The sequence below is a fragment of the Coregonus lavaretus genome (genome assembly GCF_964263955.1).
Source record: "Coregonus lavaretus genome assembly, chromosome: 12".
Classification (NCBI taxonomy): Eukaryota; Metazoa; Chordata; class Actinopteri; order Salmoniformes; family Salmonidae; genus Coregonus; species Coregonus lavaretus.
In genome coordinates, this window is record NC_139999.1 from 51111539 (window position 1) to 51136362 (window position 24824).

The window sequence follows — 24824 nt, forward strand, 5'->3', positions numbered from 1 at the left end:
TCAGTGTGGAGGAGGTGTTGTTGCCAATCCTCACTGCCTGTGGTCTGCCCGTCAGGAAGTCCTGTGGTCTGCCCGCCAGTTGCAGAGGGTGGTGTCCAGACCCAGGGCTCTGAGCTTGGTGTCGAGCTCAGAGAGAACAATAGTGTTGAATGCTGAACTGTAGTCAATGAACAGTATTCTTACATACTGTATGTGTTCCTCTTGTCCAGATGTGTTAAGGCCGTGTGAATAGCGATGGAAATGGCATCTTCCATGGATCTGTTGGAGCGGTAGGCAAATTAGAGTGGGTCCAGTGTGCTGGTCTTGATGTGGGCCATGATCAGCCTCTCGAAGCACTTCATGATGACGGGGGTGAGTGCGACGGGGCGATAGTCATTTGGTCATGTCACCTGGTTTTTCTTGGGCACTGGGACGATGGTGGTCTCCTTGAAGCACGTGGGGATTACAGCCTGGGACAGGAACAGGATGAAGATGTCAGAGAAGACGCCCGCCAGCTAGTCAGCACACACGTGGCCAGGGATGCCATCTGGGCCAGCGGTTTTGTGAGTATTCACTCTTTTGAGAGTTTTCCTCACGTCAGCCTCAGAGAGCTGGATGGCTCGGTATTGTCTGCCTCGAAGCGAGCGTAGAATGTGTTAAACTCGTCTGGGAGGGAGGATTTGGTGGGCAACACACAGCTGGATTTGTCTTTGTAGTCCGTGATAGTCTGTAGTCCTTGCCACAGGCGTCGCGAGTTGTCGAACATAAATTCAAGTTTGATTCTGTATTGTCTTTTTGTGTCCTTAATGGATTTGCGGAGCTCGTACCTACTTGCCTTGTACGTGTCTCGCGCCACCGAGTCATCGGGGTTTGTTCTGCTGACATTGAATGCTGCAGTACGGGTACCTTTTTATTTTTTATTATTTCATACTGGCCCCCCGTGGGAATCGAACCCACAACCCTGGCGTTGCAAACGCCATGCTCTACCAACTGAGCTACATCCCTGCCGGCCATTCCCTCCCCTACCCTGGACGACGCTGGGCCAATTGTGCGCAGCCCCATGGGTCTCCCGGTCGCGGCCAGCTACGACAGAGCCTGGATTCGAACCAGGATCTCTAGTGGCACAGCTAGCACTGCGTTGCAGTGCCTTAGACCACTGCGGCACTCGGGAGTCCAGATTGTTATTGTAGGTACAACATCATCAACACATTTCCTAATGAAGCCTGTGACTGACGACTTATACTGAACAAAAATATAAACGCAGCATGTAACTATTTCAACGATTTTACTGAGTTATAGTTTGTGTAAGGAAATCAGTCAATTGAAATAAATTAATTAGGCCCTAATCTATAGATTGCACATGACTGGGCAGGGGTGCAGCCATGGGTGTGCCTAGGAGGGCATAGGCCCACCCACTTGGGAGCCAGGCCCACCTACTGGGGAGCCAGGCTTAGCAAATCAGAATGAGTTTTTCCCCACAAAACTATCCTGCAGGTGAAGAAGACGGACGTGGAGGTCCTGGGCTGGCGTGGTTACACATGGTGTGCGGTTGTGAGGTCGGTTGGACTTACTGCCAAATTCTCTAAAACGACGTTCGAGGCAGCTTAAGGTAGAGAAATGAACATTCAATTCTCTGGCAACCGCTCTGGTGGACATTCCTGCAGTCAGCATGCCAATTGCACGCTCCCTCAAAACTTGAGACATCTGTGGCATTGTGTTGAGTGACAAAACCGCACATTTTAGAGTAGCCTTTTATTGTGCCCAGCACAAGGTACACCTGTGTAATGATCATGCCGTTTAATCAGCTTCTTGATATGCCACACCTGTCAGATGGATGGATTATCTTGGCAAATGAGAAATGCTCACTAACAGTGATGTAAACAAATGTGTGCACAATAAGCTTTTTGTGCGTATGGAACATTTCTGGGATCTTTTATTTCAGCTCATGAAACATGGGATCAAGTGGGGGCGGGGATGGATTTGTACGAGTCACGGATGTTTGTATATACATGGTCCAGCATGTTCTTTTTTCTTGTGGGGCAGGATACTTGTTGATGATATTTAGGAACTCCAGATCAGGTGAACAGGAGCTCGAGATGTTTTAAGCTCCGGTGCGCCAGGGATTGTCAATAAGGAAACATACCCCTCCCCCTACTCTTACCAGAACCTGCCGTTCAATCTATATGGAAAATGGAAAAGCCGTCTGGTTGAATAGCAGAGTCAAGTGTATCATCTTTAAGCCATGTCTCTGTAAAAACAAGGACACAGCATCCACTGATGTCCCTCTGTAAAAACAAGGACACAGCATCCACTGATGTCCCTCTGCGATTGAAGCCTTGCTCTGAGTTCACAAAGATTATTTTCCAGCGACTGGACATTAGCCATCAGGATACTACGAAGGATACTACAAAGGATACTAGGAAGAGGAAGCCGTGTAGCCCGTCTTGTAGCCAGCATAATGACAAATAAATAACACGTTTGCAATAAGCACTAATGATAAACTCCCTATTCCTCTGCACAAATTATCTCAGAGTAGGAGGGCTGATCTAGGATCTGTCCATATAATCTTATTCATTATGGTAAAACTTATCCTAGATCAGTACACCTCCTCTGAGACTCTTTGTGGATACGGGTCCAGACAGATTCTTGAAATTCCGTCTGTCACTACAGAGGTAGGAAAAACAGCTTTAGGTTTCTTCGCACCTAATGTATGGAACAATCTTCAGAATAACCTACAGTTATTACCCTACAGGATGTAATGGTGCCTTTCAGGATGTTGGTTGAGGACCTCTTTACTATAGAATGTGGTAGTTTTTCATGATTGTGTTTTGTATTTTTGTATTCTCTTGATGAATTTTCTATGCTCCTATGCTGACATGATTGTGTAATTGTTATGTAATTGTAAGATGTAGGACTCCCTTGTAAAAGAGACCTTGGTCTCAATGGGACTCTAAAATAAAAGTAAAATAAAATACATCTAATTTGTGTAAAATACTCATATTTTTCAGTATTTGCCGTGATGTGCCCAACAGGTCTGGATCGACCATGTTGTTGTGAGAATGACTACCTCTCCTACCTGTCTCATCCCTTCCTGGCCCAATGGGGTCCTGAGGAGAACACATCCAATCAGAGCGCTCCCCTGCTGTGATTGACATTCTCTCACACCGCCGCCCCATCACCAGCTCAATGTTGACCTACTTGCTATCTTCTGTTAAACCACTTAGGTCACTTCAAGAGCACGCTATAGTTGTCTCTTGAGAAAAAGCTTCACCACCTATTTAGTTTAGCGAATTCAGGGGGTAACCCCGACCTGGACTCGAACCCAGGTACAGTGACTGTCAGGCCAACACCTTAACCATTACGCCAAGAGGCACGAACCTCTTGATGAGGTCGCTATGTGTTGGGTTAAGGTCGCTACACTACCACCTTCCTTCAGGAGAGCATGTCCCCACGCTTCTCTATACCAAGTCCCTCACGTGTAAACACCTTAATATGTATATCAAAGGTAGTGCTCAGGCTGAAGCAACGCAAGATGGTAGAGGACGGAGTACAAACCATTACAATTCCCAATAAAAAAGTACAATTCATTACAACCTGTCAAGCATTGTTTGTTTGAACAAAGTAAAACTGTTGATGATTTGTCACATCATAGGAACATCGGTGAATAATGTACTGTAACTATATGACTTAAAACACTGCCTTTTGCAGTGCCCAATCAAAGAGGATAATATAACATTATGACTGCAATACATTTACCACCTGTTTATTTCACAGTACCTTATTCAACATTTTTATGTAAGGCATAAAAAACGAGGGGCTATGAGTTCTCTAGACATAATTCACAACATGGAAGGAGTAACGCACCTCCTGCAACGGCATATTTGACAAACTTATTTTTCTGATATAAAAAAATACTGCACACCTGTCAGCCAACCAGAATCGACTATTCATCCAAACAGTGGCAAGTGTAGTAAACATCCAGAATATGATGCAGGCATCAATCAAAACTCTTTGAATTCCAAAACAGTTTGCAAAAGAAAAATGGATAGTTAATTTACTGTGGCTGTAACCCCCAACAAGTTAAGTCTGGATAGATAGCATCTAAGATCAAATCCTACTACACCGGCTTTGATGCTCGTCGGATGTGGCAGGGCTTACAAACTAGTCAATGTGAGTAAGACCTTTAAACAGGTTAACATTCACAAGGCCGCAGAGCCTGACGGATTACCAGGACGCGTACTCAAAGCATGCGCTGACCAGCTGGCATGTGTCTTCACTGACATTTTCAACCTCTCCCTGATCCAGTCTGTAATACTTACATGTTTCAAGCAGACCACCATAGTCCCTGTGCCCAAGAACACCAAGGTCTAAATGTCTAAAGGACTATAACCCTGTTGCACTCACATAAGTAGCCATGAAATACTTTGAAAGGCTGGTCATGGCTCACATCAACACCATCATCCCAGACACCCTGGACCCACTCCAATTTGCATACCGCCCCAACAGATCCACAGTTGACGCAATCTCTATTGCACTCCACTCTGCCCTTTCCCACTTGGACAAAAGGAACAGCTACGTGAGAATGCTGTTCATTGACTACAGCTCAGCATTCAACACCATAGTGCCCTCCAAGTTCATTACTAAGCTAAGGACCTTGGGACTGAACACTTCCCTCTGCAACTGGATCCTGGACTTCCTGACGGGCCGCCCCCAGGTGGTAAGTCTAGGCAACAACACATCTGCCACGCTGATCCTCAACACGGGGGCCCCTCAGGAGTGCGTGCTTAATCCCCTCCTGTACTCCCTGCTCAACCACGACTGCATGGCTCCGCATGACTCCAACACCATCATTAGTAATGGCGCCGGAGGGGATGGCTGCCATTTTATGGACTCTTAACCAACCGTGCTATTTTGTGTGTGTTTTCGCATTGTTTGTAACTTATTTTGTACATAACTTGCAGCTTCATTAAACACCAGTCTCAACATCAACAGTGAAGAGGCGACTCCGGGATGCTGACCTTCTAGGCAGAGTTGCAAAGAAAAAGCCATATCTCAGTCTGCCCATCTTAATCTTTTCTTTTTATTGGCCATTCTGAGATATGGCTTTTTCTTTGCAACTCTGCCTAGAAGGTCAGCATACCGGAGTCGGCTCTTCATTGTTGACGTTGAGACTGGTGTTTTAAGGGTACTATTTAATGAAGCTGCCAGTTGAGGACCTGTGAGGCGTCTGTTTCTCAAACTAGAAACTGTAATGTATTTGTCCTCTTGCTCAATTGTGCACTGGGGCCTCCCACTCCTCTTTCTATTCTGGTTAGAGACAGTTTGCGCTGTTCTGTGAAGGGAGTAGTACACAGCGTTGTACGAGATCTTCAGTTTCTTGGCAATTTCTCACATGGAATAGCCTTCATTTCTCAGAACAAGAATAGACTGACGAGTTTCAGAAGAAAGTTCTTTGTTTCTGGCCATTTTGAGCCTGTAATCGATCCCACAATTGCTGATGCTCCAGATACTCAACTAGTCTCAAGAAGGCCAGTTTTATTGCTTCTTTAATCAGCACAACAGTTTCAGCTGTGCTAACATAATTGCAAAAGGGTTTTCTAATGATCAATTAGCCTTTTAAAATGATAAACTTGGATTAGCAAACACAACATGCCATTGGAACACAGGACTGATGGTTGCTGATAATGGGCCTCTGTACGCCTATGTAGATATTCCATTAAAAATCAGCCGTTTCCAGCTACAATAGCCATTTACAACATTAACAATGTCTACACTGTATTTCTGATCAATTTGGTTTTTGGTTGGTGTATGTCCGGATTGTTATTGTAGGTACAACATCATCAACACCTTAAGCCTGTGACTGACGACTTATACTGAACAAAAATATAAACGCAGCATGGAACCATTTCAACGATTTTACTGAGTTATAGTTCATGTAAGGAAATCAGTCAATTGAAATGAATTCATTAGGCCCTAATCTATGGATTGCACATGACTTGGCAGGGGTTCAGCCATGGGTGGGCCTAGGAGGGCATAGGCCCACCCACTTGGGAGCCAGGCACACCCACTGGGAAGCCAGGCTTAGCAAATCAGAATGAGTTTCTCCCCACAAAACAATCCTGCAGGTGAAGAAGACGGACGTGGAGGTCCTGGGCTGGCGTGGTTACACGTGGTGTGCGGTTGTGAGGTCGGTTGGACTTACTGACAAATTCTCTAAAACGACGTTTGAGGCGACTTAAGGTAGAGAAATGAACATTCAATTATCTGGCAACTGCTCTGGTGGACATTCCTGCAGTCAGCATGCCAATTGTACGCTCCCTCAAAACTTGAGACATCTGTGGCATTGTGTTAAGTGACAAAACCGCACATTTTAGAGTGGCCTTTTATTGTCCCCAGCACAAGGTACACCTGTGTAATGATCATGCTGTTTAATCAGCTTCTTGATATGCCACACCTGTCAGATGGATGGATTATCTTGGCAAATGAGAAATGCTCACTAACAGTGATGTAAACAAATGTGTGCACAATAAGCTTTTTGTGCGTATGGAACATTTCTGGGATCTTTTATTTCAGCTCATGAAACATGGGATCAACACTTTATTTGTTGTGTTTATATTTTTGTTCAGTAAATATTCCTTAATGTTGATGGATGAGTCCTGGGTGGATGAATCTTTGAACATACTCCAATTAGTATTATCAAAACAGTCCTGCAGCATTGAGTATGCCTCCTCTGTCCAGCTCCTCAATATGTTCTGTGTTGGTGGCTCCCTCTTGAGTTGCTGCTTGTAGGCAGGGAGTAGGAACAGAGAGACGTGATCTGATTGGCCAAAGTGGGGGCAGGGATGGATTTGTACGAGTCACGGATGTTTGTATATACAGTGGGGAATTTTTTTTAGTCAGCCACCAATTGTGCAAGTTCTCCCACTTAAAATGTTGGTTTAATTTAGTCAGCCACCAATTGTGCAAGTTCTCCCACTTAAAAAGATGAGAGAGGCCTGTACTTTTCATCATAGGTACACGTCAACTATGACAGACAAAATGAGGAAAATAAATCCAGAAAATCACATTGTAGGATTTTTTATGAATTTATTTGCAAATTATGGTGGAAAATAAGTATTTGGTCAATAACAAAAGTTTCTCAATAGTTTGTTATATACCCTTTGTTGGCAATGACACAGGTCAAACGTTTTCTGTAAGTCTTCACAAGGTTTTCACACACTGTTGCTGGTATTTTGGCCCATTCCTCCATGCAGATCTCCTCTAGAGCAGTGATGTTTTGGGGCTGTCGATGGGCAACACAGACTTTCAACTGCCTCCAAAGATTTTCTATGGGGTTGAGATCTGGAGACTGGCTAGGCCACTCCAGGACCTTGAAATGCTTCTTATGAAGCCACTCCTTTGTTGCCCGGGCGGTGTGTTTGGGATCATTGTCATGCTGAAAGACCCAGCCACGTTTCATCTTCAATGCCCTTGCTGATGGAAGGAGGTTTTCACTCAAAAAAACCTTTCCCTTTGCAGAAAAACAGCCCCAAAGCATGATGTTTCCACCCCCATGCTTCACAGTAGGTATGGTGTTCTTTGGATGCAACTCAGCATTCTTTGTCCTCCAAACACGACGAGTTGAGTTTTTACCAAAAAGTTATATTTTGGTTTCATCTGACCATATGACATTCTCCCAATCCTCTTCTGGATCATCCAAATGCACTCTAGCAAATTTCAGACGGGCCTGGACATGTACTGGCTTAAGCAGGGGGACACGTCTGGCACTGCAGGATTTGAGTCCCTGGCGGCGTAGTGTGTTACTGATGGTAGGCTTTGTTACTTTGGTCCCAGCTCTCTGCAGGTCATTCACTAGGTCCCCCCGTGTGGTTCTGGGATTTTTGCTCACCGTTCTTGTGATCATTTTGACCCCACGGGGTGAGATCTTGCATGGAGCCCCAGATCGAGGGAGATTATCAGTGGTCTTGTATGTCTTCCATTTCCTAATAATTGCTCCCACAGTTGATTTCTTCAAACCAAGCTGCTTACCTATTGCAGATTCAGTCTTCCCAGCCTGGTGCAGGTCTACAATTTTGTTTCTGGTGTCCTTTGACAGCTCTTTGGTCTTGGCCATAGTGGAGTTTGGAGTGACTGTTTGAGGTTGTGGACAGGTGTCTTTTATACTGATAACAAGTTCAAACAGGTGCCATTAATACAGGTAACGAGTGGAGGACAGAGGAGCCTCTTAAAGAAGAAGTTACAGGTCTGTGAGAGACAGAAATCTTGCTTGTTTGTAGGTGACCAAATACTTATTTTCCACCATAATTTGCAAATAAATTCATAAAAAATCCTACAATGTGATTTTCTGGATTTTTTTCCTCAATTTGTCTGTCATAGTTGACGTGTACCTATGATGAAAATTACAGGCCTCTCTCATCTTTTTAAGTGGGAGAACTTGCACAATTGGTGGCTGACTAAATACTTTTTTCCCCCACTGTACATGGTCCAGCATGTTATTTTTTCTTGTGGGGCAGGATACTTGTTGATGATATTTAGGAACTCCAGATTGGGTGAACAGGAGCTCAAGATGTTTTAAGCTCCGGTACACCAGGGATTGTCAATAAGGAAACATACCCCTCCCCCTACTCTTACCAGAACCTGCCGTTCAATCTATATGGAAAATGGAAAAGCCGTCTGGTTGAATAGCAGAGTCAAGTGTATCGTCTTTAAGCCATGTCTCTGTAAAAACAAGGACACAGCATCCACTGATGTCCCTCTGTAAAAACAAGGACACAGCATCCCCTGATGTCCCTCTGTAAAAACAAGGACACAGCATCCCCTGATGTCCCTCTGTAAAAACAAGGACACAGCATCCACTGATGTCCCTCTGTAAAAACAAGGACACAGCATCCACTGATGTCCCTCTGCGATTGAAGCCTTGCTCTGAGTTCACAAAGATTATTTTCCAGCGACTGGACATTAACCATCAGGATACTACAAAGGATACTACAAAGGATACTAGGAAGAGGAAGCCGTGTAGCCCGTCTTGTAGCCAGCATAATGACAAATAAATAACACGTTTGCAATAAGCACTAATGATAAACTCCCTATTCCTCTGCACAAATTATCTCAGAGTAGGAGGGCTGATCTAGGATCTGTCCATATAATCTTATTCATTATGGTAAAACTTATCCTAGATCAGTACACCTCCTCTGAGACTCTTTGTGGATACGGGTCCAGACAGATTCTTGAAATTCCGTCTGTCACTACAGAGGTAGGAAAAACAGCTTTTAGTTTCTTCGCACCTAACTTATGGAACAATCTTCAGAATAACCTACAGTTATTACCCTACAGGATGTATTGGTGCCTTTCAGAATGTTGGTTGAGGACCTCTTTACTATAGAATGTGGTAGTTTTTCATGATTGTGTTTTGTATTTTTGTATTCTCTTGGTGAATTTTCTATGCTCCTATGCTGACATGACTGTGTAATTGTAAGATGTAGGACTCCCTTGCAAAATAGACCTTGGTCTCAATGGGACTCTAAAATAAAAGTAAAATAAAATACATCTAATTTGTGTAAAATACTCCACTTTTTCAGTATTTGCCGTGATGTGCCCAACAGGTTTGGATCGACCATGTTGTTGTGAGAATGACTACCTCTCCTACCTGTCTCATCCCTTCCTGGCCCAATGGGGTCCTGAGGAGAACACATCCAATCAGAGCGCTCCCCTGCTGTGATTGACATTCTCTCACAACGCCACCCCATCCCCAGCTCAATGTTGACCTACTTGCTATCTTCTGTTAAACCACTGAGGTCACTTCAAGAGCACGCTATAGTTGTCTCTTGAGAAAAGGCTTCACCACCTATTTAGTTTAGCGAATTCAGGGGGTAACCCCGACCTGGACTTAAACCCAGGTCCAGTGACTGTCAGGCCAACACCTTAACCATTACGCCAAGAGGCTTGAACATCTTGACGAGGTCGCTACGTGTTGGGTTAAGGTCGCTACACTACCACCTTCCTTCAGGAGAGCATGTCCCCACGCTTCTCTATACCAAGTCCCTCACGTGTAAACACCTTAATATGTATATCAAAGGTAGTGCTCAGGCTGAAGCAACGCAAGATGGTAGAGGACGGAGTACAAACCATTACAATTCCCAATAAAAAAGTACAATTCATTACAACCTGTCAAGCATTGTTTGTTTGAACAAAGTAAAACTGTTGATGATTTGTCACATCATAGGAACATCGGTGAATAATGTACTGTAACTATATGACTTAAAACACTGCCTTTTGCAGTGCCCAAACAAAGAGGATAATATAACTTTACGACTGCAATACATTTACCACCTGTTTATTTCACAGTACCTTATTCAACATTATTATGTAAGGTATAAACAACGAGGAGCTATGAGTTCTCTGGACATAATTCACAACATGGAAGGAGCAACGCACCTCCTGCAAGCGGCATATTTGACAAACTTACAGTTGAAGTCGGACGTTTACATTCACTTAGGTTGGAGTCATTAAAACTTGTTTTTCAACCACTCCACACATTTCTAGTTAACAAACTATAGTTTTGGCAAGTCGGTTAGGACATCTACTTTGTGCATGACACAAGTCATTTTTCCAACAATTGTATACAGACAGATTATTTCACTTATAATTCAATGTATCACAATTCCAGTGAGTCAGAAGCTTACATACACTAAGTTGACTGTGCCTTTAAACAGCTTGGAAAATTCCAGAAAATGATGTCATGGCCTTAGAAGCTTGTGATAGGCTAATTGACATCATTTGATTCAATTGTAGGTGTACCTGTGGATGTATTTCAAGGCCTACCTTCAAACTCAGTGCCTCTTTGCTTGACATCAAGGGAAAATCAAAAAAAATTGTAGACCTCCAGAAGTCTGGTTGATCCTTAGGAGCAATTTCAAAATGCCTGAAGGTACCACGTTCATCTGTACAAACAATAGTATGCAAGTATAAACACCATGGGACCACGCAGACGTCATAACGCTCAGCAAGGAGACGCGTTCTGTCTCCTAGAGATGAACGTACTTTGGTGCGAAAAGTGCAAATCAATCCCAGAACAACAGCAAAGGACCTTGTGAAGATGCTGGAGGAAACAGGTACAAAAGTATCTATATCCACAGTAAAACAAGTCCTATATCGACATAACCTGAAAGGCTGCTCAGCAAGGAAGAAGCCACTGCTCCAAAACCGCCATAAAAAAGCCAGACTACGGTTTGCAACTGCACATGGGGACAAAGATCGTACTTTTTGGAGAAATGTCCTCTGGTTTGATGAAACAAACATAGAACTGTTTGGCCATGATGACCATCGTTATGTTTGGAGGAAAAAGGGGGGGGGCGCTTGCAAGCCGAAGAACACCATCCCAACCGTGAAGCATGGGGGTGGCAGCATCATGCTGTGGGGGTGCGTTGCTGCAGGAGGGACTGGTGCACTTCACAAAATAGATGGCATCATGAGGAAGGAAAATGATGTGGATATACTGAAGCAACATCTCAAGACATCAGTCAGGAAGTTAAAGCTTGGTCGCAAATGGGTCTTCCAAATGGACAATGACCCCAAGCATACTTCCAAAGTTGTGGCAAAATGGCTTAAGGACAACAAAGTCAAGGTATTGGAGTGGCCATCACAAAGCCCTGACCTCAATCCTATAGAACATTTGTGGGCATAACTGAAAAAGCATGTGCGAGCAAGGCCTGCAAACCTGACTCAGTTACACCAGCTCTGTCAGGAGGAATGGGCCAAAATTCACCCAATTTATTGTGGGAAGCTTGTGGAAGGCTACCCGAAATGTTTGACCCAAGTTAAACAGTTTAAAGGCAATGCTAGTGTATGTAAACTTCTGACCCACTGGGAATGTGATTAAATAAATAAAAGCTGAAATAAATCATTCTCTCTACTATTATTCTGACATTTCACATTTTAAAATAAAGTGGTGATTCTAACTGACCTAAGACAGCGAATTTTTACTAGGATTAAATGTCAGGAATTGTGAAAAACTGAGTTTAAATGTATTTGGCTAAGGTGTATGTAAACTCCCGACTTCAACTGTATTTTTCTGATATAAAAAAATACTGCACACCTGTCAACCAATCAGAATCGACTATTCAACCAAACAGTGGTAAGTGTAGTAAACATCCAGAATATGATGCAGGCATCAATCAAAACTCTTTGAATTCCAAAACAGTTTGCAAAAGAAAAATGGATAGTTAATTTACTGTGGCTGTAACCCCCAACAAGTTAAGTCTGGATTGATAGCATCTAAGATCGAATCCTACTACACCGGCTCTGATGCTCGTCGGATGTGGCAGGGCTTGCAAACTATCACAGATTACAAAGGTAAACCCAGCCGCGAACTGCCCAGTGACGCGAGCCTACCAGACAAAATAAATGTCTTCTATGCTTGCGTCGAGGCAAGCAACACTGAACCATGCATGAGAGCACCAGCTGTTCTGGACGACTGTGAAATCATGCACTCCGTAGTCGATGTGAGTAAGACCTTTAAACAGGTTAACATTCACAAGACCGCAGGGCCTGACGGATTACCAGGACGCGTACTCAAAGCATGTGCTGACCAGCTGGCATGTGTCTTCACTGACATTTTCAACCTCCCCCTGATCCAGTCTGTAATACTTTCATGTTTCAAGCAGACCACCATAGTCCCTGTGCCCAAGAACACCAAGATCTAAATGTCTAAATGACTATAACCCTGTTGCACTCACATAAGTAGCCATGAAATACTTTGAAAGGCTGGTCATGGCTCACATCAACACCATCATCCCAGACGCCCTGGACCCACTCCAATTTGCATACCGCCCCAACAGATCCACAGTTGACGCAATCTCTATTGCACTCCACTCTGCCCTTTCCCACTTGGACAAAAGGAACAGCTACGTGAGAATGCTGTTCATTGACTACAGCTCAGCATTCAACACCATAGTGCCCTCCAAGCTCATTACTAAGCTAAGGACCCTGGGACTGAACACCTCCCTCTGCAACTGGATCCTGGACTTCCTGATGGGCCCCCCCCAGGTGGTAAGGGTAGGCAACAACACATCTGCCACGCTGATCCTCAACACGGGGGCCCCTCAGGAGTGCGTGCTTAATCCCCTCATGTACTCCCTGCTCACCCACGACTGCATGGCTCCGCACCCCTCCAACACCATCATTAGTAATGGCGCCGGAGGGGATGGCTGCCGTTTTATGGACTCTTAACCAACCGTGCTATTTTGTGTGTTTTCTCGCATTGTTTGTAACTTATTTTGTACATAACTGGCAGCTTCAACTGGCAGCTTCATTAAACACCAGTCTCAAAGTCAACAGTGAAGAGGCGACTCCGGGATGCTGACCTTCTATCCAGAGTTGCAAAGAAAAAGCCATATCTCAGTCTGCCCATCTTAATCTTTTATTTTTATTGGCCAGTCTGAGATATGGCTTTTTCTTTGCAACTCTGCCTAGAAGGTCAGCATCCCGGAGTCGCCTCTTCACTGTTGACATTGAGACTGGTGTTTTGAGGGTACTATTTAATGAAGCTGCCAGTTGAGGACCTGTGAGGCGTCTGTTTCTCAAACTAGAAACTGTAATGTATTTGTCCTCTTGCTCAATTGTGCACCGGGGCCTCCCACTCCTCTTTCTATTCTGGTTAGAGACAGTTTGCGCTGTTCTGTGAAGGGAGTAGTACACAGCGTTGTACGGGATCTTCAATTTCTTGGCAATTTCTCACATGGAATAGCCTTCATTTATCAGAACAAGAATAGAGTGACGAGTTTCAGAAGAAAGTTATTTGTTTCTGGTCATTTTGATCATGTAATCGAACCCACAATTGCTGATGCTCCAGATACTCAACTAGTGTCAAGAAGGCCAGTTTTATTGCTTCTTTAATCAGCACAACAGTTTCAGCTGTGCTAACATAATTGCAAAAGGGTTTTCTAATGATCAATTAGCCTTTCAAAATGATAAACTTGGATTAGCAAACACAACGTGCCATTGGAACACAGGACTGATGGTTGCTGATAATGGGCCTCTGTACGCCTATGTAGATATTCCATTAAAAATCAGCTGTTTCCAGCTCCAATAGCCATTTACAACATTAACAATGTCTACACTGTATTTCTGATCAATTTTATGTTATTTTAATAGATAAGAAAATTGCTTTTCTATCGAAACAAGGACATTTCTAAGTGACCCCAAACTTTTGAACGGTAGTGTACATGTACATATTACCTCAATTACCTCGACTAACCGGTGCCCACGCACATTGACTCGGTACCAGTACCCCCTTTATATAGCCTTGCTATTGTTTTTTACTGCTGCTCTTTCATTATTTGTAACTTTTATTTTACCTTCTCAAATAGTACTTGAATACCCCTGCTACAGGCTGTCTCATTGTCATCGGTGATCAGGCCTACCACCGACGACAATGAGAAGGTCCGGTCACACAAATGTCGTAGGTGGCAAAGGTCCGGATGGATATTGTCAGTTTTCAGAGTAGTAACAAACCCCCACCTCGCAACCCATGTGACCCCAAACTGTTCACAGCTTTCTTGTAGGCGGAGAGAACAATTTGCAGTTTTAAAGCAAATTTCCCACAATTCTACACATTTTGCATGGGGCAGAGATTTGTTTTCCTGGTGTACCGAAGTTTAAAACATCTCGAGCTTCAGTTCACCCGATCTGGAGTTCCTAAACATCAGCAACATGTATCCTGCCCCACAAGAAAAAAGAACATGCTGGACCATGTATAGACAAACATCCGTGACTCGTACAAAGCCATCCCTACCCCCACTTCGGCCAATCAGATCATGTCTCTCTGTTCCTACTCGCCGCCTACAAGCAGCAACTCAAGAGGGAGCCACCAACACAGAAAATAGTGAGGCGCTGGACAGAGGAGGCAGACTCAATGCTGCAGGACTGTTTTGAGAATACTGATTGGAGTATGTTCAAATATTACTCCCCCCAGGACTCATCCATCAACACTGAGGAATATATACTGAACAAAAATATAAACACAACATATAAAGTGTTGGTCCTATGTTTCATGAGCTGTAATAAAAGATCCCAGAAATGTTTTTTTACATCCCTGTAAGTGAGCATTTCTCCTTTGCCAAGATAATCCATCCACTTGACAGGTGTGGCATATCAGCATGATCATTACACGGGTGCACCTTGTGCTGAGGACAATAAAAGGCCACTCTAAAATATGCAGTTTTGTCACACAACACAATGTCACAGATGTCTTTTCTGGTTGGTTGAGGCTTCACTCTAGCTCTAGCAAATAATAAAATTGGAAATGTTTGTGAAATATATGAGAAATGATTGGAACTCTATTCTTTCTGTTATTATATCAAGTCCCTAATTGGCATCGTACCAAACAAACAGTTGCAGTTAGAGTAGTGGGACACTTGAGGTTAATAGGTGCTTTACTGGCGAGATAGGGAGGCAACTTATTTCACGGGCCACTCATTGAAACAATCCTCTCCTGGCGGTAATTACAGTAAACTCCTGCGGTGGCTGCTACGCTCTGCTTGTCTAATAGGATCTCACTGGAGCTCCGTTTGGGTGGTAGGCGCCTCGGCTCTTATATAAGAAACCAGCGAGAGAGAGAGAGAGAGAGAGAGAGAGCTTTCACGCGCACACACACAAACATACAGACACACTCAAGCACACACTTGTTTGTGCTCATACACACACACACTTTATCTCTCGTACACACACACACACACAGGGTCTCTCTGGTATCTGTATCCCTGCTCTTTCCACGCTAACTTTCCCTCTCCTACTCTATCCAACAATGTGAGCCGACCCCACAGTGTCATGCGTCTTAGTCTGAATGGGCAGTAATCCATTTCAATTCATTTGGTTCCCTCCCTGCAATGGCTCGAAGCGATACTACTGAGGGAAACAAGGCGAGACATCAGTGGTTAAAACCTTGAAGAAAAGAGAGAAGGGGAATAGAAAGAAGTAGACAGAGAGAGAGTGAGAAGATGCAGAGGGGGAGTAAAGAAAGAGGGAAAGGGAGAGTTTGGGGGAATAGGGATTGCCTCGAGGATGGAGATAGAAAGGGAGAGAGAGAAATGGAGGGAACATAAGCATGAAACTCTATAGAACGCTTTTACTGCATTGTTTGTAAACAGTGTGATTGTAAACAAACACCATATAGCTTCAAAACATAGCTAAATCTATCATTTAGATTTTCTTGCATCCATAGCTCTGTTTATACATTTTGGTGGTTACATTTTTCCTACCCCATCCCTCGGCTGTTTACAAAACCTTGTTTTTCAAATCCCGGATTGCCCCTTTAAGGCATAAAACAGTGCAACATTTTGTCGTTTTAATGTTAAACGTTTGATGTCGAACCTGTCATAATCAAAAAAATCTAAATGCCATGCATCTTTCAAGAATCACAAGTTTAGGCTGCTTTTGAGGGTCATCAAGCTGACATCTATCTTTCAAACAAAGTGATGAAAGAAATTGGTGGAAGAGCCAGTCCTATTTGATGTTGCAATGAGTTCTTAGATCAGACCGAGTTCAGACTCCGAGGTGGAGAGACATCAGTCAACATCTGTTAGGCTGACAGACACCTGTTTTTGATGAAGGGAGAACACAAGCCGTCCCTGCTGTAGGACAACAAGAGTAACTGAACTGAAGATAGAAAAGAGTTTCTCTTCATGTAGGCCCAATGTGGTCAAAACTCAGAAACGTAGGCTTATTGTATAATTTTTATTGATTTTTTGTTGTGTGACATAATATAAAATTACAAAATTAGAACATATAAATAAGCATAGATAAGGCTTTCTAAGGGTTACCTAATAAAACTATAATAAGTCTACTTTACATTTGATATAATACCCAATCCTTGTTTATCTGTCACTCTCTGTTGCTAGGCTAGGGCTGTTTTGTGCTGTTATGACCTTATATGGACTTCCCTTTTTGTTTTGATTATTCATGTGTTTTGCTGCGTTTTGCTGTCAAGACAGAGCAGCAACCCTGTTGGTTTTTGCACGCTCATGTACACTCTGATGCCCAGTTGCCATGGAGTGAGTGTTTCATGGGGGAATTCACCCAAACCCATTCTGTCAGTGTCAGGGAACGAAGACAAACCCCCCTTGCCACCCCCAACCCCCCTCTAGACCTGTTCAGTGGTACAAGGTAGGCTGAAAACACTAAAGTCACCAACTTCTTGACATCTGCCACCCAAACATGCTTGTTTAAAGGAAATGGCCTTTGTAGGCTATTTCTTTCAACTAATACCTGTAGCTGAAAATGTACTGAAATCTACACTTTTTAAATCTATGCTTTCAACTGTCTCTGAACAGATGTCATGAGTCGCATGTTATATTTTACTTTTATCAAGGGGATTGTATTAAAATGTATGTTTAGCCTAGTTTATCAGGGGAATAGTGATTCAACCAACATCTAAAGGGAAAAAGATGGATGTAAATAATGAAAGCAACATAATTATTTTATTTTCACCTATACAATAACAAATGCTGGGTTGCAGGCATTGGGTCACTTAGTTGGGTTGTTTTATTTTAAAATAGCAAGGTTGGGTTGTTAATGCTGGGTTATTTAATAAATAAGGCCAGAGGAGGTGTGGTATATGGCCAATATACCACGGCTAAGGGCTGTTCTAATTCACGAAGCAACATGGAGTGCCTGGACACAACCCTTAGCTGTGGTATATTGGCCATATACCACAAACCCATGAGGTGCCTTATTGCTATTATAAACTGGCCAACGTAATTAGAGCAATAAAAATACATGTTTTGTCATACAATGGTATATGGTCTAATATACCACAGATGTCAGCCAATCAGCATTCAGGGCTCGAACCACCCAGTATATAATGAGATATGATCGAGTGGGTTAATTCTCCCGCCAAATCCAGAAGATCAAAGTGATCTGGCAAGCTCGTGAATGAGGATTGTTGCAGCTGTGTAGCAAGTCTACCAGACAGTGCAGCCAGCACTGAGTGGAATTACTTTTTGATGAACAAATGGGCAAGGCGTTGTGGCAGACCAAAAGGGTGAGGTTAAATAGACCTAATTATCATAAATACATTATCTCAGTCATTGACAATTTTGGATAATCTTATCTAGCAAGCTAGCTAGCTAGCAAACAACCGCATGCATGCTAGCTTCAGACTTAGCTAGTTAGCTACTTAGCTAACGTTTGCTAACTTAGCTGGCTAGCTAGCGAGCTATTTTCCTGTGCTGTGTGTGGTAGCAAACATTTTAGGGTTTTGTTGAAGTTTGGCTAGCTAGCCAGCTAGCTATGTCAGTGCCTGTAGAAAGCTTGTCTTCTGAAAGCCTAACGTTAACATTAGAGTGTGGTGTATTGTTTACGTGGTCAGGTAGCTAGCTAACTTACTCAAACTAGGTTTCTCACCCGGTTTGGCTAACTAGACCAGCTAACTAGCTATAGATTATACTAAACTAACTAGGCATATTCCCTGTCTCTGAGTTAATTTAACATGGTTGTAGCTAGTTGGCAAGCTTATGACTGATGTTTTTATGGTTCAGTTACTCTGTTTTTATAGCCTAATTGTTTCTGAGTTAGCTAACTAGCTAGCTAGTCTGTCTGGATGCAGACAGTTACTTTAACGTTATATTGAAATGAAAGGATTGTCTCAATTGTTCATCCAAATTTAAGCTATCCATGTTTATTCTCTACTTAAACTATGTTAACGTTATGTCTCCCCACTGCCCAGATACTAGAGGCTGAATGGCCCTGAGAGTGCTTCTCTCACTCCCAGTGTATGGAGTGCAGGTAGCTACATATTGAAATGAAGGTAGTGTCTCAAATGTTCATCCACGTTTATCCGGTTTGGCTGTCCCCTAAAAGCTTATGTTTTTGTCCCCCAGTTACTAAAGACGACATGATCCTGAGAGTGTTTTTCACACCCCCAGTGTAACGAGTTGGAAAGAAGACTGCCTGCCCGAGCATTGATGAGGCCGGAAAGTCATCATGTAGTGTAAGTATACATGTGGAATATTGAATACTATTTAATTTGGAATACTGTAAACCAGAGGTGGATAGTAACTAATAAATAACTACAAATACTCTCATTACTGTAATTGAGTAGCTTTTCCAAGTACTATTTTTCAAAGTCATTAATTTTACTTTTACTTGAGTAAAATGTCATTGAAGTAACAGTACTTCTACTTGAGTAGGCTATTTCAGTACTCTTCCCACCCCTGGCTGGACTCACCTCAATGCAGATTAAGGTCCTGCACACAGCAATAGACAGTATAGGAGTATAGTTTGTTCTGAGCAATAGGAAAGACCACCATTTGTGTGTGTGTGCATGCGAGTGCAGGCTTGTGCAAGAGTGTGATGAGTGTCTTGATTATTGTTCAACATTTTAAATCATATTCTCTAATCCCCAGGCTGGAACCAATATGGCTGAATATCTCCGCCAGACGACCAAAAGAACAAGAGCCCTGAACCTTTCGTTCTGACTCTCGGGGACAATCACTTCTACTCCCTGGCATTCACCATCATGAATGGGCAGGCTCTGGAGCAGAAGATATTATGTTTCGTTGTTGCTTTACATAAATCCTATTGAAAATTGATACCTGGTGGGGGAGTAGAGGGTAAAGTTAACTTTTCTTCAGCCCCTTTCCTCAGCATTAATTGGTAGGGCTGCTGTCATTTTCTAATTATGGATTGTGCTTGTAAAGTTTTTGTTTATTTGTGTGTTCCTTATTTGTTTATCTTTTGCATGACTTCATTTTGTAGCTGAAATTAATATGTGAAAATAAACATTTTGTATTTTATCTGCAATTTGTCATGATTGGCCAATGTCATTTTAAGAATTTAATAGACCGTGTAGTAACATTGTAACATTGATTGTTGTTAGAAGTATTTGTACCTTTAGAAAATGAATGGATTTTGTAATAGAGAGAAGGTAGAAAAAAATAACCCAGCAATAAATTAAGAAATAACCCACTACTGAGTCAGAAATACATTAATAACAATAGCCCAGCAAAAGAGTGAAAATGAACACACTGCTGGGTAAAAATAACCACATTTTGGGGCAAATCAAGTAACCCAATGTGTTGGGTCATTCATGTAACCCAACAGATCTGGGTATGTACTATAGTGATCCAGCCCTGGGTTCCATTTTGCCTATTTTGTACCAGTAGGCAAGAGTGGTGAAAGAGTCCACTAAATTAGCACCAAGGCGCACCAAGTGCTCAATAGGCTATATAAGACAAGTAGGCTGTGTAGGGTCTATACTTGTGTTTACCCGGTCATACACTACGAGTCAACAGAATCTCGATTCCAGTGGTAGCCTACCTAGGTAATTCTTCTCCCTGTGAAAATAAGTGATAGAGAGGTGCGCACGGCACACCTGAATAAATGTAAGCACCCACTCCTTCCTCTCACACACCCTCTCTTGCTCATTTTAATGTCATAACACACTTGGCAAAAACTGGTTGAAACAACATTGTTTCCATGTAATTTCAACAACAAAAATTAAATGTGATGACGTTGAATCAACGTGGAAAACTGATTGGATTTGCAAAAAGTCATCAAGGTATGGGAATTTCATATTTTTTTCACCCAACTTTTAATCTAAATCCAATGACATAGTGAAATGTTTTGTTGATTTCACGTTGACTTCATATTAGTTGAAAACTACTCAACCAAATGTAAATCAAAACTAGACGTTGAAATGATGTCTGTGCCCAGTGGGAAGAACCTGTCCAACCGTGCTCTTGCGCTGTGTATAGTATCTATAGCCTATCCATGTGATCTGTGTGAGTTGCGCGCGTTGGCGCTCTCTGTCACTCAGAATAAATACGGTTATGCTGCTGCACACCCACGTAGCTCTTCACCCACTGTTAATGCAAATTCCTTACAAAAGTCTGAGTTTTTGAACAGAGATGTAAATACTCGTATTAAACTAACATGGTTTGAAATCACGACTGTTAACCTACATATGTTTGAAGATAGGCTAGTTGAGGTAACCAACACAAATTATGCGCAAATATATTGAAACGCAAATGGCTCCGTGCCAATTAAGATGTAGGCTACAGCACTCATTCCAGTTGATAATCTATCATTATACAACATTATCAACAGTTTATATCTAACATTTTCTTTAAATAATGACACTATTGGATACGTTATGATTATCTTACCTGCACGAGACGGTAACTTCAATCTTGGTCGCAGGTACCGTGGAGTTGAGCGGGTCGAAATCCCCAATTGTCGCCATGGTCAGGCTGTAAATCAGTTATTCTCAAATGTGAACTTCTCAGCTATGTTCAGCAACTAATCTTGAGCGATATCTTGTTTGAAATTATGTTCCATTCATTCATATGGAAAAAACAGACAAAAGCACCAAGTAGCGGCATTTGTTGACAAACGTCTTCACAGAGTTGAGCGCGAGGCGCATACCTGTGGGTGAGGGAAGTGGCAGCGCTCGAGACATTCCTCGCATGGAGGTGTGGCGGTGGTGGATGCGATTTCATTCATTGCGGAGAGAGAGAGAGAGAGCGCGCACATAGGGGTCCTTCGCTCCGTACTTCTGCTTATGCATCGGCAGGTGGAGGCAGAGACTTTCAGAAGTTGCTTCCAGCAGAATGTTGGATTTCAAGTTCATATGCATTTGAAATGTGTGGTCTAAAAAGCTCAACGGTGTACTGTAGTTAAAAAATATATGAAATAGGATCAGAAGTACAATTACATATAATTAATTATATTATGATAATATAATTTGGGTAGGGAGAGATGCAATAACATTGACACATTTACAACAGTAAGATGCATTGCACCATAACACGTTGCTAATTTACAGTGCTGGTCCCTAGATAGCCAGTGAAATTGCAAGAAAAGCAACAACATAAAACACACAGATAAAAAATAAATACAAATACATACACATAGCCTATACACATACAGTACCAGTCAAAAGTTTGGACACACCTACTCATTCAAGGGTTTTTCTTTATTTTTACTATTTTCTACATTGTAGAATAATAGTGAAGACATCAAAACTATTAAATAACACATATGGAATCATGTAGTAACCAAAAAAAAGTGTTAAAATATATTATATATTTGAGAATCTTCAAATAGCCACCCTTTGCCTTGATGACAGCTTTGCACACTCTTGGCATTCTCTCAACCAGCTTCACCTGGAATGCTTTTCCAACAGTCTTGAAGGAGTTTCCACATATGCTGAGCACTTGTTGGCTGCTTTTCCTATACTCTGCCGTCCGACTCATCCCAAACCATCTCAATTGGGTTGAGGTCGGCGGAATGTGGAGGCCAGGTCATCTGATGCAGCACTCCATCACTTTCCTTCTTGGTAAAATAGCCCTTACACAGCCTGAGGTGTGTTGGGTCATGGTTCTTTTGAAAAACAAATGATAGTCCCACTAAGCCCAAACCAGATGGGATGGCGTATCGCTGCAGAATGCTGTGGAAGCCATGCTGGTTAAGTGTGCCTTGCATTCTAAATAAATCACAGACAGTGTCACCAGCAAAGCACCCCCACACCATAACACCTCCTCCTCCATGCTTTACGGTGGGAACTACACATGCGGAGATCATCCGTTCACCCACACCGCATCTCACAAAGACACGGCGGTTGGAACCAAAAATCTCCAATTTGGACTCCAGACCAAAGGACAGATTTCCACCTGTCTAATATCAATTGCTCGTGTTTCTTGGGCCAAGCAAGTCTCTTCTTATTATTGGTGTCCTTTAGTAGGGGTTTCTTTGCAGCAATTCGACCATGAAGGCCTGATTCACACAGTCCCCTCTGAACAGTTGATGTTGAGATGTGTCTGTGACTTGAACTCTGTGAAGCATTTATTTGGGCTGCAATTTCTGAGGCTGGTAACTCTAATGAACTTATCCTCTGCAGCAGAGGTAACTCTGGGTCTTCCATTCCTGTGGCGGTCCTCATGAGAGCCAGTTTCATCATATGATGGTTTTTGCGACTGCACTTGAAGAAACTTTCAAAGATCTTGAAATGTTCCGGATTGACTGACCTTCATGTCTTAAAGTAATGATGGACTGTCGTTTCTCTTTGCTTATTTGAGCTGTTCTTGCCATAATATGGACTTGGTCTTTTACCAAATAGGGCTATCTTCTGTATACCCCCCTACCTTGTCACAACACAACTGATTGGCTCAAACCCATTAAGAAGGAAAGAAATTCCACAAATTAACTTTAACAAGGCACACCTGTTAATTGAAATGCATTCCAGGTGACTACCTCATGAAGCTGGTTGAGAGAATGCCAAGAGTGTGCAAAGCTGTCATTAAGGCAAAAGTTGGCTATTTGAAGAATCTCAAATATAAAATACATTTTGATTTTTTTAAACACTTTTTTGTTTACTACATGATTCCATATGTGTTATTTCATAGTTTTGATGTCTTCACTATTATTCTACAATGTAAAAATAGTAAAAATAAAGAAAAACCCTTGAATGAGTAGGTGTGTCCAAACTTTTTACTGGTAGTGTACATAGCCTACATTTATATATACTGTACATACATGCATATCACACGTACAGAGCCTTCAGAAAGTATTCATACCCCATTGACTTATTCCACATTTTGTTGTTTAAGCCTAAATTCAAAATTGATTAAATATTTTTTTTTCTCACCCATCTACACACATACCCCATAGTGACAAAGTGAAAACATGTTTTTAGAATTATTTTGCAAATGTATTGAAACCTAAATACAGAAATATCTCATTTACATAAGTATTCACACAATCTGGGTCAATACATGTTAGAATCACCTTTGGCAGCGATTACAGCTGTGAGTCCTTCTGGGTAAGTCTAAGCGCTTTGCACACCTGGATTGTACAATATTTGCACATTATTCTTTTAAAAATTCTTCAATCTCTTTCAAGTTGGTTGTTGATCATTGCTAGACAGCAATTTTCAAGTCTTGCCATAATTTTCAAGCCGGATTAAGTAATAACTGTAACTCGGCCACTCTGGAACATCCAATGTCATCTTGGTAAGCAACTCCAGTGTATATTTGGCCTTGTGTTTTAGGTTATTGTCCTGTTGAAAGGTGATTTTGACTCCCAGTGTCTGTTTGAAAGCAGACTGAACCAGGTTTTCCTCTAGGATTTTGCCTGTGCTTAGCTCTATTCCATTTCTTTTAGTCATGAAAGATTCCCTAGTCCTTGCCGATGAATAGCATGCCCATAACATGATGCAGCCAACACCATGCTTGAAAATATGAAGAGTTGTACTAGGTCATATGTTGTGTTGGATATTCCCCAAACATAACGCTTTGTATTCAGGACATGAAGTTAATTACTTTGCCAAATTTTTTGCAGTTTTACTTTAGTGCCTTATTGCAAAAAGGATGCATGTTTGGAAATACATTGGCAGTAGAATGGCCCGTACTAAAGAGCTCATTTTACATTTACATTTAACATTTAAGTCATTTAGCAGACGCTCTTATCCAGAGCGACTTACAAATTGGTGCAATCAACTTAGGATAGCCCGTGGGACAACCACCACTGGGGGAGGGGGGATGTAGAAGGATTACTGTTAGACTATTCCAGGTATTCCTTAAAGAGGTAGGGTTTCAAGTGTCTCCGGAAGGTGGTCAGTGACTCCGCTGTCCTGGCGTCGTGGGGGAGCTTGTTCCACCATTGGGGTGCCAGAGCAGCGAATAGCTTTGACTGGGCTGAGCGGGAACTGTGCTTCCGTAGAGGTAGGGGGGCTAGCAGGCCAGAGGTGGATGAACGTAGTGCCCTCGTTTGGGTGTAGGGTCTGATCAGAGCCTGAAGGTAAGAAGGTGCCGTTCCCCTCACAGCTCCGTAGGCAAGCACCATGGTTTTGT

General features: G+C 42.5%; 1 protein-coding gene across 1 annotated transcript in view; it reads right to left on the reverse strand.

Annotated features, from left to right (window-relative positions):
- LOC311138270 (copine-9-like) overlaps positions 1 to 21217 on the reverse strand; it is a gene marked incomplete at both ends in the record, with an annotated part of 142723 nt that extends 121506 nt beyond the window's left edge. Inside the window, one exon of the mRNA XM_084172953.1 lies at positions 21141 to 21217. Within this exon, the coding sequence (XP_084029079.1) occupies positions 21141 to 21217 (77 nt within the window). The remainder of the gene's footprint in view (positions 1 to 21140) is intronic.
- Between the last annotated feature and the right edge of the window lie 3607 nt (positions 21218 to 24824).